Source organism: Dama dama, chromosome 33 (genome assembly GCF_033118175.1).
Source record: "Dama dama isolate Ldn47 chromosome 33, ASM3311817v1, whole genome shotgun sequence".
Classification (NCBI taxonomy): domain Eukaryota; kingdom Metazoa; phylum Chordata; class Mammalia; order Artiodactyla; family Cervidae; genus Dama; species Dama dama.
Genome location: NC_083713.1, coordinates 49,043,273 through 49,055,840, shown reverse-complemented (window position 1 = coordinate 49,055,840; position 12,568 = coordinate 49,043,273). Strand labels below are relative to the sequence as shown.

The 12,568-nt window shown below is 48.7% G+C and overlaps 1 protein-coding gene across 3 annotated transcripts in view; it reads left to right on the top strand.

Moving 5' to 3' along the window:
• The window catches only part of KIF5C (kinesin family member 5C), a 151,253-nt gene that overhangs the window by 125,100 nt on the left and 13,585 nt on the right, over positions 1-12,568 (top strand). For 2 of the 3 annotated variants that reach the window (XM_061135114.1, XM_061135116.1), the window contains 4 exons: positions 3,766-3,837; positions 6,516-6,620; positions 8,488-8,704; positions 9,824-9,937. In XM_061135114.1, the coding sequence (XP_060991097.1) occupies positions 3,766-3,837; positions 6,516-6,620; positions 8,488-8,704; positions 9,824-9,930 (501 nt within the window). In that variant the 3' untranslated portion in view covers positions 9,931-9,937. Of the gene's footprint in view, positions 1-3,765; positions 3,838-6,515; positions 6,621-8,487; positions 8,705-9,823; positions 9,938-10,914; positions 11,201-12,568 lie in introns of those variants that run through there. The other variant, XM_061135115.1, reaches the window with a different exon arrangement.

The following is a 12,568-nucleotide window of genomic DNA, read 5'->3' as shown; positions in this document are numbered from 1 at the left end:
GGAGGAGCGGCAGGTCCACTCCCCTTTGGAAGAAGGGCTCACCGTGTGAGAGCCTGGTTGCTCTGCTCTGTCCTGCATCTGAACTCATTGGTTTGTCTCCTGGTCTGTTGCTGTTTTATTTGCCCTGGGGATGGCTGCCTGATGCTGAGGGCTCTCATGAGCCCTTCAGAGTGCCACACAGCCTGTGTTTGAAGACGGACATCCCGACATAGTCTCTAAATCTGGTGAAAACACATCCAGTCCTTGCACATGACATGTTGTTTAGATATAGGCAAGCATACTGGTTCCATCCATACGTCATGTGAACTATTGTGGGACTGAACCTGAGTCCAGGAGTTCGGTGACCCCAGACTGGGAGCAGGTGGTTGATCAGGGCTGGACCTGAGGCTGTGCTTGGGCCCCTGGGTGAGAGTCGGCTACTCCTCAAGGCCGGATGGGGGCTCGAAGGGCACAGGCCGTTCAGGACAGAAGTAGAATGACCGTTGAGAGAAGCTGGGCCTCTTGAGCCTGGTGGAGAAGACAGTGGATGGAGCGGCTGGAGGGGAAACAAATGAAGCCATGAAGTTGCTTTATCTATGTCGTTTTCCTGGAGAAAGTGATACTCATAATCAGAGATAGTTTATAACAATTCAGAAAAATATTGACCATTAACATGTTCCTATACTCCCACCAGCCGGAGGTCAATATTTCCGTGTCTTCCTTTACACTCACGCACTCTCTCTCACAGTCTGTCACGTAGTACACCTTTCACGCTCACACCCAGAAACTCACTATTTACCTCGCTCCCTCTCACGGTCTCACCCACATGTGGGCACAATCACGTGTTCTCGCTCACTCACCCGTCTTCACACACACTCACACCCGCAGGTCCCCACTCTCACGGCCTCATGCCTGTATGCACCCACTCACAAGCTCTTACACACTCAGCACATCCCCGTCACACGCTGACACACACATGCACAGTCACCCGTGGCCATCCACACATTCTCACTGGCATACTCTCACTTCTGCTCACTCACGCTCACAGCCTCCCTCACGTCCACTCACAGACACGCACTCCACGTACTCTCTCTCCCAGACTCACAAGATTTCTCTCTTTTATACTTACTTGTGAGCATGTTATTTTGCTCTGTTGAATACATTTATTGTTTTCTCTTTTTTTTTGGGTGTGTGTGTGTGTACGCGCACGCGCTCAGCTTGTGGAATCTTAGTTTCCTGACCAAGGATCGAACCTGTGCCCCCTGCAATGGAAGCGTGCTGTCCTAACCACTGGACCAGCAGGGAATTTGCTTGAATATGTTTTTAACAACACATTTTCCTCACTCGCCTCCTCAGATACACTGGTTCTCCCTGCCACACCTACATGCCTACCCTTGCATCCATTCCCCACCCCCGCCCCCACACCACACACACACTTAGACACTCAGTCCCTCACACGGGGACAGACCCACCAATACAGCTTCCCACGAGCTCTCTCTCTCCGTCCACATACACACGTACACATCACACACACAAACACCGGAGCCCTGCAGTCTGTGCCAGGCTAGACGTGGGTGTTACTGCTTATCCTTCCATCACATCCTCCCACGCTGTCAGTGTTTCTCAGAGGTGGCTTGCTGTCTTTGGCTGACCTTTCCTGAGCCCGCCTCAGCTCAAGGCTGCTCTGCCTCCTGGAGTGTCTGGAAAAGGTCAGGGTGGGACCTGCCACTAGGGACCAAGGTCTGTAAAGCCCACTCCAGGGGCAACATTTGGAAAGGCCAGCCGGCCGGTGGGGACGTCTCTGGGACCCCAGGCAGCCCTCTGGCTTTAGCAGGACACTTCGTGTGGGCTCTGGGGCTAGACCCCTCCTCCCTCTGCGTTGGGAAAGCTTGTGTCTCCACCGCTCTGGTCCCACCCTCGCTGTGACAGGAAGCTGAGCCCTGATTTTACACGGAGAGCAGCACCCGTGCGGGGAGAGGCCTGAAGGAAAGCAGTCAGGGTGGAGGGAGAAATAACACACATGATAGAGGAAAATTCATGGCCCCAGAAGTCAGATGGGAGTTGCCTAGGCATACATGTGTGGCTTATCAGGCATCTCCAAGCTCTGAACTGCCTGTGTTAAACTGTTTATAGAAGTTACTTAAAACCAAACAAGAAAGAGAGAAAGTCGCCGAGCTCAGGACTCTGGATTGTTTGGTGTTTGCCCCTGAAGAATCGCCTGGCCCTTTGAAAAGGCACCTAGGTCTTCTCTTCTTGTTTCCCTGTGGGGTGGTGGTGGTTTTCATGGAAAGTATTTTCTGTGATTATAGCTCAGTCATTAATCAACCACCTGAAGCAGGGAGGAGAGCTCGCAGAGCAGAGGGCCAGGGCTGAGCTCTGGGCCAGAGGCGCGGACCGCGTGGCCGTGTCACTGACAGCCTGGAGCTGTCCCCCCACACCTGCCCGCTGGCGGCTCGGCCCCAGACATGCAGCGAGTACACGGTGTTCCCACAGCAGGCCCGCTGGCCTCCTGCAGAAAGTAATTTGCCTCCTCTGAGGAGGCAATTGACTTCAGGTGCTTTTTATCTCAGCCCTATTATGGGACCGGACCCAGTAATAGGACCTAAAATTAACACAGAACCTTTATTCCCAGAAACTTATTGTTTCCATGGCTTTGGAGCAGCCTGTTTTGTCCTTTCTTCTGTGAGCTTCTGTTAGTTCCATCCCTTGACATTCTGTGTGACAGTAGGTCAATTTTGACAAATTGAAAAATACAAATGCAAGTGTATTTCTCTCCTCATTGGGAAATATTTTTCACAGAACTGGTTGTAGGTCTTGTGGTGAATACATGGAGACTTAAATGGAAGGAAACATTTAGGTTTTCTGACTTTGTTAACAGGGGGCACCAGGTTTGTTTCAGACCTTTGTCTTAGCAATCTAATTCCTAAGTGTTCATTAGCAGAGAATAATCCTAAATGGAGGGGGAAAAAAAATGCTCCCAAGAAGTTAACTATAGGAAAGTTATAGCAACAACAAAAGGAAACAGTAAAAGACTAATGAGGAAATAGCTGCCAACTATGATGCATCAATAAAGAATACTAGCTAATATTTATTGAACACTTACTACGTGCCAGAAACATAAGAGTTTTATAAGAATAATCTCATTTAATCTTGATAACAACAACTTTGAAGCAACTACTGTTTTTATCCTCATGTTATAAATAAGAAAGCACAGGAGGGTTAGATACTTTGCCCAGGGTCACCAGGTGGAATGTCCATTAGCTCAGTGATGTGAGGCAAAAAAAAGCATATTGCGGACCAGGGCCAGAGGGGTGTGGAAACATGAAAAATGTTGGTCAGCTAGGGTGGGAGAAATTGTAGCTAACTTTTCATTGAAACTTGTTGGCATTTTGTATAATGTGTGCACAATAAATTAGAGTGAAAAAATAGTCCATTCTGTTATAACGTAGCTCACTAGGAATTTTTATGAGAAAGCTTTCACGTTTTCATGGTTGAAAGGGAGGAAAAAGGTTCTATTTAAAACAGAGCAAACGAGCAGGCTTTGGTCTAGTTTCTATATCTTTGTTTGAGTTCCCAGGCTCTGTACCTTGGGGTAGCCCTGGGAATATGCCAGGTGGAGGGGGAGGACATGAGGGTGGGCAGGTCACAGGAAGTGGAGGGCCCTATGGCCTTGACAGCCGGCTTGCAGAGCTTTGTGGAGGCATCTGGGGTTGATGGTCTGCTGCCAATGGTGTCATAAATTGTGTGCCCTCACTTAAGTGGTGTTTTAACGATCTTCTCTTCCAGTCTCGAGAACTGCAGACTCTGCATAACCTCCGTAAACTCTTTGTCCAGGATCTGACTGCGCGGGTTAAAAAAGTGAGTTCTAATTCATGTGAATGGGATTGAGGAGAAACGAAAAGTCGGCCAGAAAGAATCATTTTCAGTTGCTTAAATCATTATCGCTTGCTTAAATCCTAGCTGGTGATGCTTAAAAATTACTTCATACCAGAGAATGTGATGAAAAGAATGTGCCAGAGGAGGGAAAAATACCTGGAAACATTTTTCCATCTGACTTTTCATTCTTAGTGAAAGGAAGCTATCATCCTTTCCTTGGCCTTTATTTCAAACGAACACATATTTATCTGGTTGCAGTGTGAAAACCTCTGAGTGACGCAGGGAAAACCCAGAGGGCTCTTAAGAGACAGCATGGCCCTACGCCTGGTGAATGATGCCAGGAACCTGGAAACACCAGGGGCTGGACCCTCCTGTTCTCCGGTTAGGAGGCTCTGAGGGGCCGGGTCGGAGCGTAGGAAGCACCTGAGCATCCCGTGTCTTGCCTCCTATCCCCAGCAGCCACGCAATTGGTCCTTTGTGTTCTGTCTTACGGTTGTGGAAACGGGCTCCACTGTCCTGAGATCACAGAGCCGGGGAGAGCCAGAGATAGGCCTGAAATCCAGGTCGGTGTGACTTCCGAGTCGGAGCATTTTGTGCCACATGCAGTGGTGATCTTGGGGAATTGCCGAATGGTGAACCCCCAGAGCAGCTAGCAGAGGTCTCAGGAAGGAAGAGGGAGAAGCAGCAAGAAAGCATTTGAAAAAGTTACGGATGAGGAGCAGCAAGCATACCCAGAGGTAATAGAATGGACAGAGGTGTATTTAGGTGTGTGCACAGGGGTGTGTGTGAAGGAGCCAGGGAAAAGAGATGAAGTATATTATTTAAGGGAAAAAAAAGAGGAGGTGACTGATAGGGTCAGATCTGAGAGGATAGAATTGATAGCATAGAAGAGTATATATGGCTTGGTAAATGGAAGGGACACACTTTCCCAGAGAGGAGAAGTGGAGAAACCAGACATTAGCAGGGAAATATATGACAGGGGAAGAGATACATTCAATGACTCTGACTTTCTTCAGCTAATGTGGAGAAGGAGGAAGAGAATGGGGAGCCCGTGGAGCCTGGAGGAGGCTCGGGCAACTGTGAGGGATTTACTGGAGATAAGGATGCTGAGCAGTGGTGGGAGTGTCCAGATGAGGTTCAGAGCACGGATTTGTCTTGGCACTTGGCATCATGATTCTAGTGAGTTTGGAGGGCTAGAAATCAAAATAAGGAAAGAGGGTGGAGAATGATGGGAAAGAGGGATATTTCAAGTCCTGAGTGGCAGGGTAGGTAGTGACCACAATCATCAACGTAGAAATGATCAGAGGACCTGGATCAGGGAGCAAAGAGAGGCTAGAGCAGAGGTGATGAAGACAGAGACTTAGGGGGATTATGATCAGAACTGAAAAGACTCAGTTGTGGGGAGGAAGTATTCCAAGGAGGACGCAGAGCTTGGGACCAGATTTCATGATGTAAGACTCTCTAGGGAGGATCTGCTCTTAGACCAGTGGTTCTCAAAGTGTGGTCACCTGGCCAGCAGCACTTGCATCACCTAAGAACTTGCTGGATGTACCGGTTCTCACATCCTTCCTTGGATCCACTGACTCAGAGACTGGGGTGAGTGAAACTCACTCAGTCGGGTCTGACACTTTGCGACCCCATGGGCTATACAGTCCATGGAATTCTCCAGGCCAGAATACAGAAGTGGGTAGCCTATCCCTTCTCCAGTGGATCTTCCTGACCCCAGAATCGAACCAGGATCTCCTGCATTGCAGGCAGATTCTTTACCAACTCAGCTATTAGGGAAGGCCCCAGAGCTTGGGACCAGACCAAAAACTAGGGTGGGGCCCAGCAATCTGAGTTTTAACAAACCTTCTGGGTTTAAGAGCCCAGGATTTAGACCCAGGAGACAGGTTTGAAATGCCAGTATGGCTACCACCTCTCAGAAAGAGTGATGATATCTTTTGTAATCAGACAAAATAAGCATGCTTTGCCATTTTTAGACTCCAGGATGTGTTTGTACATGTATTTCCTAATTTATGTGGCCACTCAGCATGGAAGTGTTGGGAGAACAGTGCTTTTGTTAATCTCAAGATCTGGTAAATTTCGAGTGTCAATCCAGCACAGCACACAGATGCCTTGAGTGATCTGGGATGGATTTGTTAAATAATTTCATGTAATTGAAAGCTGAAGGGACAAGCAGAGACCATGGAGACTGCCCAGCGGGACCACAGACACTTTCCCACAGCTTGATGACTCATTATCTCACTTGTGATGTTTTGAAATCAAATTTAGGTCTTGGGCTTATGTTTTCCCATTAATTCTTCTTAATGAGTTTTTGAAACACTTTCTTTTGAAAAGAAAAGTGTCTGTTTACCTACCTGCAAGGGAGAGGTATATTCACAAAGAGAACTGTATCTAATTTGTATCTTTCAAAAGTAGATTGCAATATTTTTGGTCAGCTATGTAAAAAACAGCATATTTGATACTGATCAAGGGAATTAATTGGGAAGACTATTGAGTCTCAACTTCTAGAACCTCTATTTTCATTTTCAGAATAAACCTTTAGTAGGATCGGGGATTTCTTCCCAAAGATATTTAGAATGGCTCTTCCGCATGATGCTGGGGCAGAGGGTGGGCAGTTTGGAGGCTGATTCTGCTGACCCCTTGTCTTGATGCAGAGTGTAGAGCTGGACAGTGACGATGGAGGAGGCAGTGCTGCCCAGAAGCAGAAAATTTCCTTCCTGGAGAATAACCTGGAGCAACTCACCAAGGTTCACAAACAGGTAGGAGGGTTGTGCCAGCTTGCCCCTGCTTCTCCTTCTCTCCTGGAAAGAAGACTCGCTGCGTTTGGCTTCAGTGAGGGAGGAGCTCTGATACGGAAGGTGAAAGGACCGTAACATCGCCAGAGAACATCCGTGTCAGAAGGGACTTTCAACTCTTGGTCTGCAGTGACTTCCTTTGTATATAAAATCCTTTCTTTGATGGAAGCTAAATATAAAGCATTGAGTGTGAGCTCTCTGAGGTTTGGGGATCAGCGTGTTCAGTCATGTCTTTTCATTCTGCCTCCCTTTCCAGCCTCTAAGCCCAGCTGGCCTCGCTGTGTCCCATGATGCTTTTGAGGACACTTTGTGGACCCAAAGACTCCACAGAACACAGAGCAGATGACTCTGAGCTGGTTCGGGCTTCCTGTTTCTACAGACGAGAAAACAGGCTCAGAGAGGAAGCCGCTGGCTTCATCCCACAAGTGGGAGAACTGGGGCCAGCTCCAGCCCCGTCTCTGCTCTGTCCTGTTTCTTGGGCATCCTCTCAGGTTCCTGCAACACCCTGGAGTTTGTTTAGAGTGGCAGAGAGCAATAACCATGTCCAAACCCACTGACGATTTAGGCAGGTTATTTGTCTCCTTTCTGCTTATTTTTTAAAATTTGCTTTTAAGTGAAAGATAACTGCTTTATAGTATTGTGCTGGTTTCTGTCATACATCAACATGAATGAGCCATAGGCATACACATGTCCCCTTCCTCTTGGCCCTATCCTTTCTTTTTAAATGCTGAAATGTTCATGATGGCTTTCCCTAAATCCTCAAGATCTGGGATCTGAAAAGAATGGTTCAGCTTTGCAATGGACCACATACTCTAGGGGACGTCATTTCTCTTTGACTTGTTACATGCTCTTCAACGTTACTGATGATGGCACTTTTGCCCAAAGGGAGGATGACAGATTCAACGTGGTAGAAGTCATTCAAGCAAACTGTTGATGAGAAACAGAAAAACAGAAACTGCTGGGGACTTGAAATTGAGCCCTGAAATTCATTAATTATTTTATTCATGAATTCAGTGAATATTTATTAAAAACCTAGTCTGTACTGGGCACTGGGGCTGGGACTGTGTGGGGAGATAGGGGTAAAGAAAACAGGTGTGTCCTAGCAATAGTTCAACCCACACAGCACTCCTGATTTTCAGAACTTTTCCTGATCCACTTGTATTCCCACAATGGTCCTTTTATGTAGTATGTGGACTTAATAAGTGGTTGAACGACTCATACCTGTTCCGATGACCAGGAAATAACAGAACTGGCTTTTGGCCCATCCTTAACCTAGCGTGAGTCTGTTCCTTCTGAATTGAGAGTCTTAGATCATAAAGAATGAGCAGTATTCCTGAGGTACTTAGACCCTGGATACACTCCAGACCTTCAGCACAAGGTCTGAAGGAGGCCTTCAGAGAGCTCTAGAACATGAATGCCTTTCATAGAGCATGTCTGAGCTGGCTTCACGTTTCTTAGCTTTCACATGCCAACATCGGAGTAGTCAATTGTCTCCCGCAAGTTCCCCCTCACCCCTCAAACAAAAGCAGCAGCAAATCCCACCCAAGCCTGAATGTTTCTCACAGTCGGAAATGGCTTCTAATTCTAGCCTACTCCCCTCTCCAATTTCTCCAACCTGTGAATACTGTGTTTGGCAAATCTGAGTCTCAGGATGTGGGATTTTTATTCCCCTCGGGCGCTCCCAGAGTTTATGGTCTTAGGCACTTTTCAGAACAACCTGGCAGGGGGTGGTGGTTCTAACTGCTCCTCTGTGGCCTTCTCAGCCCCCAGCACTGGGTCTGCTGCTCCTGCTTCCTCTTTCGGTAACTCCCCACCTCTCCCTTCCCTGCAGCTGGTCCGGGACAATGCAGACCTGCGCTGTGAGCTGCCCAAGCTGGAGAAGCGCCTGCGCGCCACGGCCGAGCGTGTGAAGGCGCTGGAGAGCGCGCTGAAGGAGGCCAAGGAGAACGCCATGCGGGACCGCAAGCGCTACCAGCAGGAGGTGGACCGCATCAAGGAGGCCGTGCGAGCCAAGAACATGGCCAGGAGGGCTCACTCGGCCCAGATCGGTACGTGCGTCTGCACCCGGGCCCTTGATATAAGGCGAGGGCTCTGCGGGCCAGATGGTCTGTGCAGGCCAGCCGGGGCCTCCAAGCACCCGGCGTCCATCCTGGGAAGATGGGATCGCTAGACGTGCGCTTCCTTGAGATTCCAGAGGACATAGTGATCCTCAAAATTATCGAGCTGAGCAAAGAAGCCAGCCAGCCCTGGCTGCAGACAGAGGGGTTTGGCTGTAAACAGAGGTACACTTTCCCAGAGATACCAGAGTATATGGCTTGCTCAGCACAGCCTGCGGACGCCTTGTGGTTTGCACCTGGTGGAACCACGAAGGAGCTGCACGTAGCTAGAAGACTCAGAGAGAGTCTCTTGTAAGTACAGGTTTGGAAATACCCTGGAGAGAGCCAGGCCTGGCATCAGTGAGTGCATGGGGGTTGGACATACAGCCCCTTCCAGGCCTGGATTTGGATGTTCTACCTGCAAAGACTGAGAGTGTAGCTGTTGAGTCATCGTTCCTGGGATAGAGCCATAGGAGGAAAAGAGATTTAGGGATGTTCTCTAGAGAGCATTTTTTTATTCTTCTTAGATGGCAATATCTCCAATAATATGTAATAATATTTCTTATCAGATACTGCTGTGCAGATGTTTGGGAAACCAGCAACTCCTTGTTTCTAGTTTTAAGATCATAGATTAGTGCTTCACTGCGTTTATTGGATTTTTATACCCTTGGAAAATCTCCTGAAACCTGTGGACCTCTTCCCCTAAAAATGCATCATAGACAGAATTCTGCATCCAGTTTTAGGGAGATGCTGTTGAAACTCACTGGGGCCTATGGATCTGCCTCAGATAAACCTGAAAGTCTGTTGTCTCTAATTTTCATTAATCAGAATTGAATAATTGATATATAAGTTCTCTTTGTCCCCTGAATATTGGGTGGCTTGGATTAGCTAACTGTGCTAATAGAAGGGCAAACCTCCTGTCTTCAGAGAAGTCTGGTGACTGATAAGAATTGCGACATTGATGAGAAGATTGTGCCTCTTGGTTTTTGCCTGTGACCAGGAAGTATCTGGATGCAGCTGTGTAAGCCCTTTCTGAATGTCTCTTCTCTCTTTTCTGTCTGTTGGCCACAGCCAAGCCCATCCGCCCTGGACACTACCCTGCATCATCTCCAACGGCGGTCCACGCCATCCGAGGGGGAGGAGGCGGCTCTTCAAACTCCACTCACCACCAGAAATAAATATGAAGTGAGTCCCTCGTGTCGCTTCTGTCCGGGGCAATACTAGGGGCTCTCCTCACCTCTGCCAGGAGCTCGGCCCCCCGTGTGTAGACAGCTCAGCTCTGCCCAGCACACGCCCTGGGGCTTCAGGTTATTGGGGGCCCGCATTTACCCCGACTCAGTCTAGAGCCTTCGGGTCTTCCAGCTCAGGCCACTGGTGCTGGGACCCCGTGGCGTTGGGGAGGGCGTGGTGAATGAGTCAGGCCAGCCTTCTTTTGTCTGCGGGACTCCCCTCTATAGCTGGCATCCGCAATGGCATTACCTGTTTGTCAGGTGCTTTTGCTCAGAGCAGGCAGACATGGGTGGTTGCTCTAAGCCTCAGGAACTGAACCTAAGAAAGAGCCAGATAATTAAAAGTCACGTGTTTATAATTACTATCGGAACTCAACAAATGGGGTTTTAAAGAATTGTGCACGTTTTCATCTAGCTAAGCCTGGACCACTTTTTTCCTTTGAGATGCTGGTCTGAAAACTGCTCTTCCCACAGTGCACATGCCTGACTTGGCTCTACCACGTCAGCACAGAGGGGAAAGTGGTGTGCTTGAGAAAAAAGGAGGCAGTACAGGCCTGTCCCCTTGTGCTTGAGGGAAAGAGTCTACTGGTTGGGCAGGGCAGACAGACAGCTCGGTGGCCAGAGAACTCTGTTTAGAGAAACTGACTTCATGTCAGTAACCTATAGATGGGAGGAGGTGGCTCCTATAGCTGACCGTGGAGTCTGAGCCCTCAGTAGGAGAGCTTGCAAAATGGGTGAGCTTGGCGACAAAATCACAATGATCAGGGGCAAGTCAAGAGAGAGTGGGTCTGCACCTAGGCTTCCCTGATAGCTCAGTTGGTACAGAATCCACCTGAAATGCAGGAGACCCTGGTTCGATCCCTGGGTTAGGAAGATCCCCTGGAGAAGGGAAAGGCTACCCCCTCCAGTGTTCTGACCTGGAGAATTTTATAGGATCGCAGAGTTGGACACGACCGAGTGACTTCCATTTTCACTTCAAGGCAAGTGAAGATGAAGGGCTGGAGCCCCCACTCACAGGCTACGACAGTATTGTTTAGGCTCAGGCAAAACTTCCAAGGAGGAGCTTTTGCATGCCCTGCCCCAGCAGCACGTCAAGGAGCAGGACACACCAAGGTAGCCCATGGCAGGCAGCATGCCCTCTATCTTCTGCCGTATCCTGGAAGAGTGGATGGGAGATTATCTTGGTGATGGGTCACCCTATTCAGATGTGATCTCTGCTTTTAATCAGAAGTGAAGGCAACCCACTCCAGTATTCTTGCCTGGAAAATCCCGTGGACAGAGGAGCTTGGTGAGCTACACTCCCTGGTGGTGCGGAGTTGCACATGACTGGGTAACTAAACAACAACAAAGTAAAACTGGATGTTAAAAATTTGTTTTCGACTGCCTCTTATTGGTGTTGGGGTTGACACTTGAAGGGAGCTGTAAGAGCAAATTGGGCAACTTTGTACAGAAAGCCTAACAGTGGTTCTAGACCTTTGGTGAATGTCAGCATCACCTAGCACCCAGAGACCCAGGCTCCTTGAAGTAGCATAGGGTTTGGACCTTCATGTTTTCACCAAATACCCCAGGTGACTTTGCCTGCCTGCATGCCATCACTTCAGTCGTGTCCGACTCTTTGCGACCCCATGGACTATAGCTGGCCAGGCCCCTCTCTCCATGGAATTCTCCAGGCAAGAATACTGGAGTGGGTTGCCATTTCCTCCTCCAGGGGATCTTCCCGACCCAGGGATCAAACCCATGTCTCTTATGTCTCCTGCATTGGCAGGTCGGTTCATTACCACTCAACACCACCTGGGAAGCCTTTGCGACCTGGTAGCCTAAAGTATCATAAAGTGGCTTATACGGGATGGATGTTTATTTCTCTGTCACATGAAGGACATTTGAGGGTGGTCAGTGGCTGGGGGAACTGGACAGTGACAAAACTTAGGCTCACTGTCCTCAGCAAGTACACTGCCTTCTTCACGGTCACCTAAATGACTTCTGCAGTTCTAACTGTAGTGCCTGTGCTCCATGTTAATATATGATATTTGTTTTTCTCTTTCTGACTTACTTTGCTCTGCATGACAGACTCTGTGTCGATCCATGTCTCTACAAATGACCCAGTTTCATCCCTTTTTATGGCTGAGTAATATTCCATTGTATATGTGTACCATATCTTCTTTACCTGTTCCTCTGTGGATGGACATCTAGCCTGTGTGCTGTGTTGAGCAAGCAGAGAGAGCAGCTGGGGAGAGGCAGAAGCAGCTCACGCAGTTGAATCAGCTTCCTTTAAGTTGCCTTTTCAGGGGTGCCATCCATCTACAATGCCTGCACCCCTCTGGCACAACTGAGACACACGTGATCACGTCTGCTTCAGGGGAGGCTGGAGAAGGTGGTCTTTGGCTGGGCCCATCACTGCCCCAGATAAGAGTAGTGTTCTCCTGCCTGGAACGGTGAGATGGATGCTGGATAGGCAGCCAGCACTCTGGTTGTTCTTTTTTTAAAAAATGTGTGTGGCTGTGCTAGGTCTTAGTTGCGGTGTGTGGGATCTTAGTTCTCTGACCAGGGGTCAGTCCCTGGCCCCCTGAACTGGGAATGTGGGGTCCTA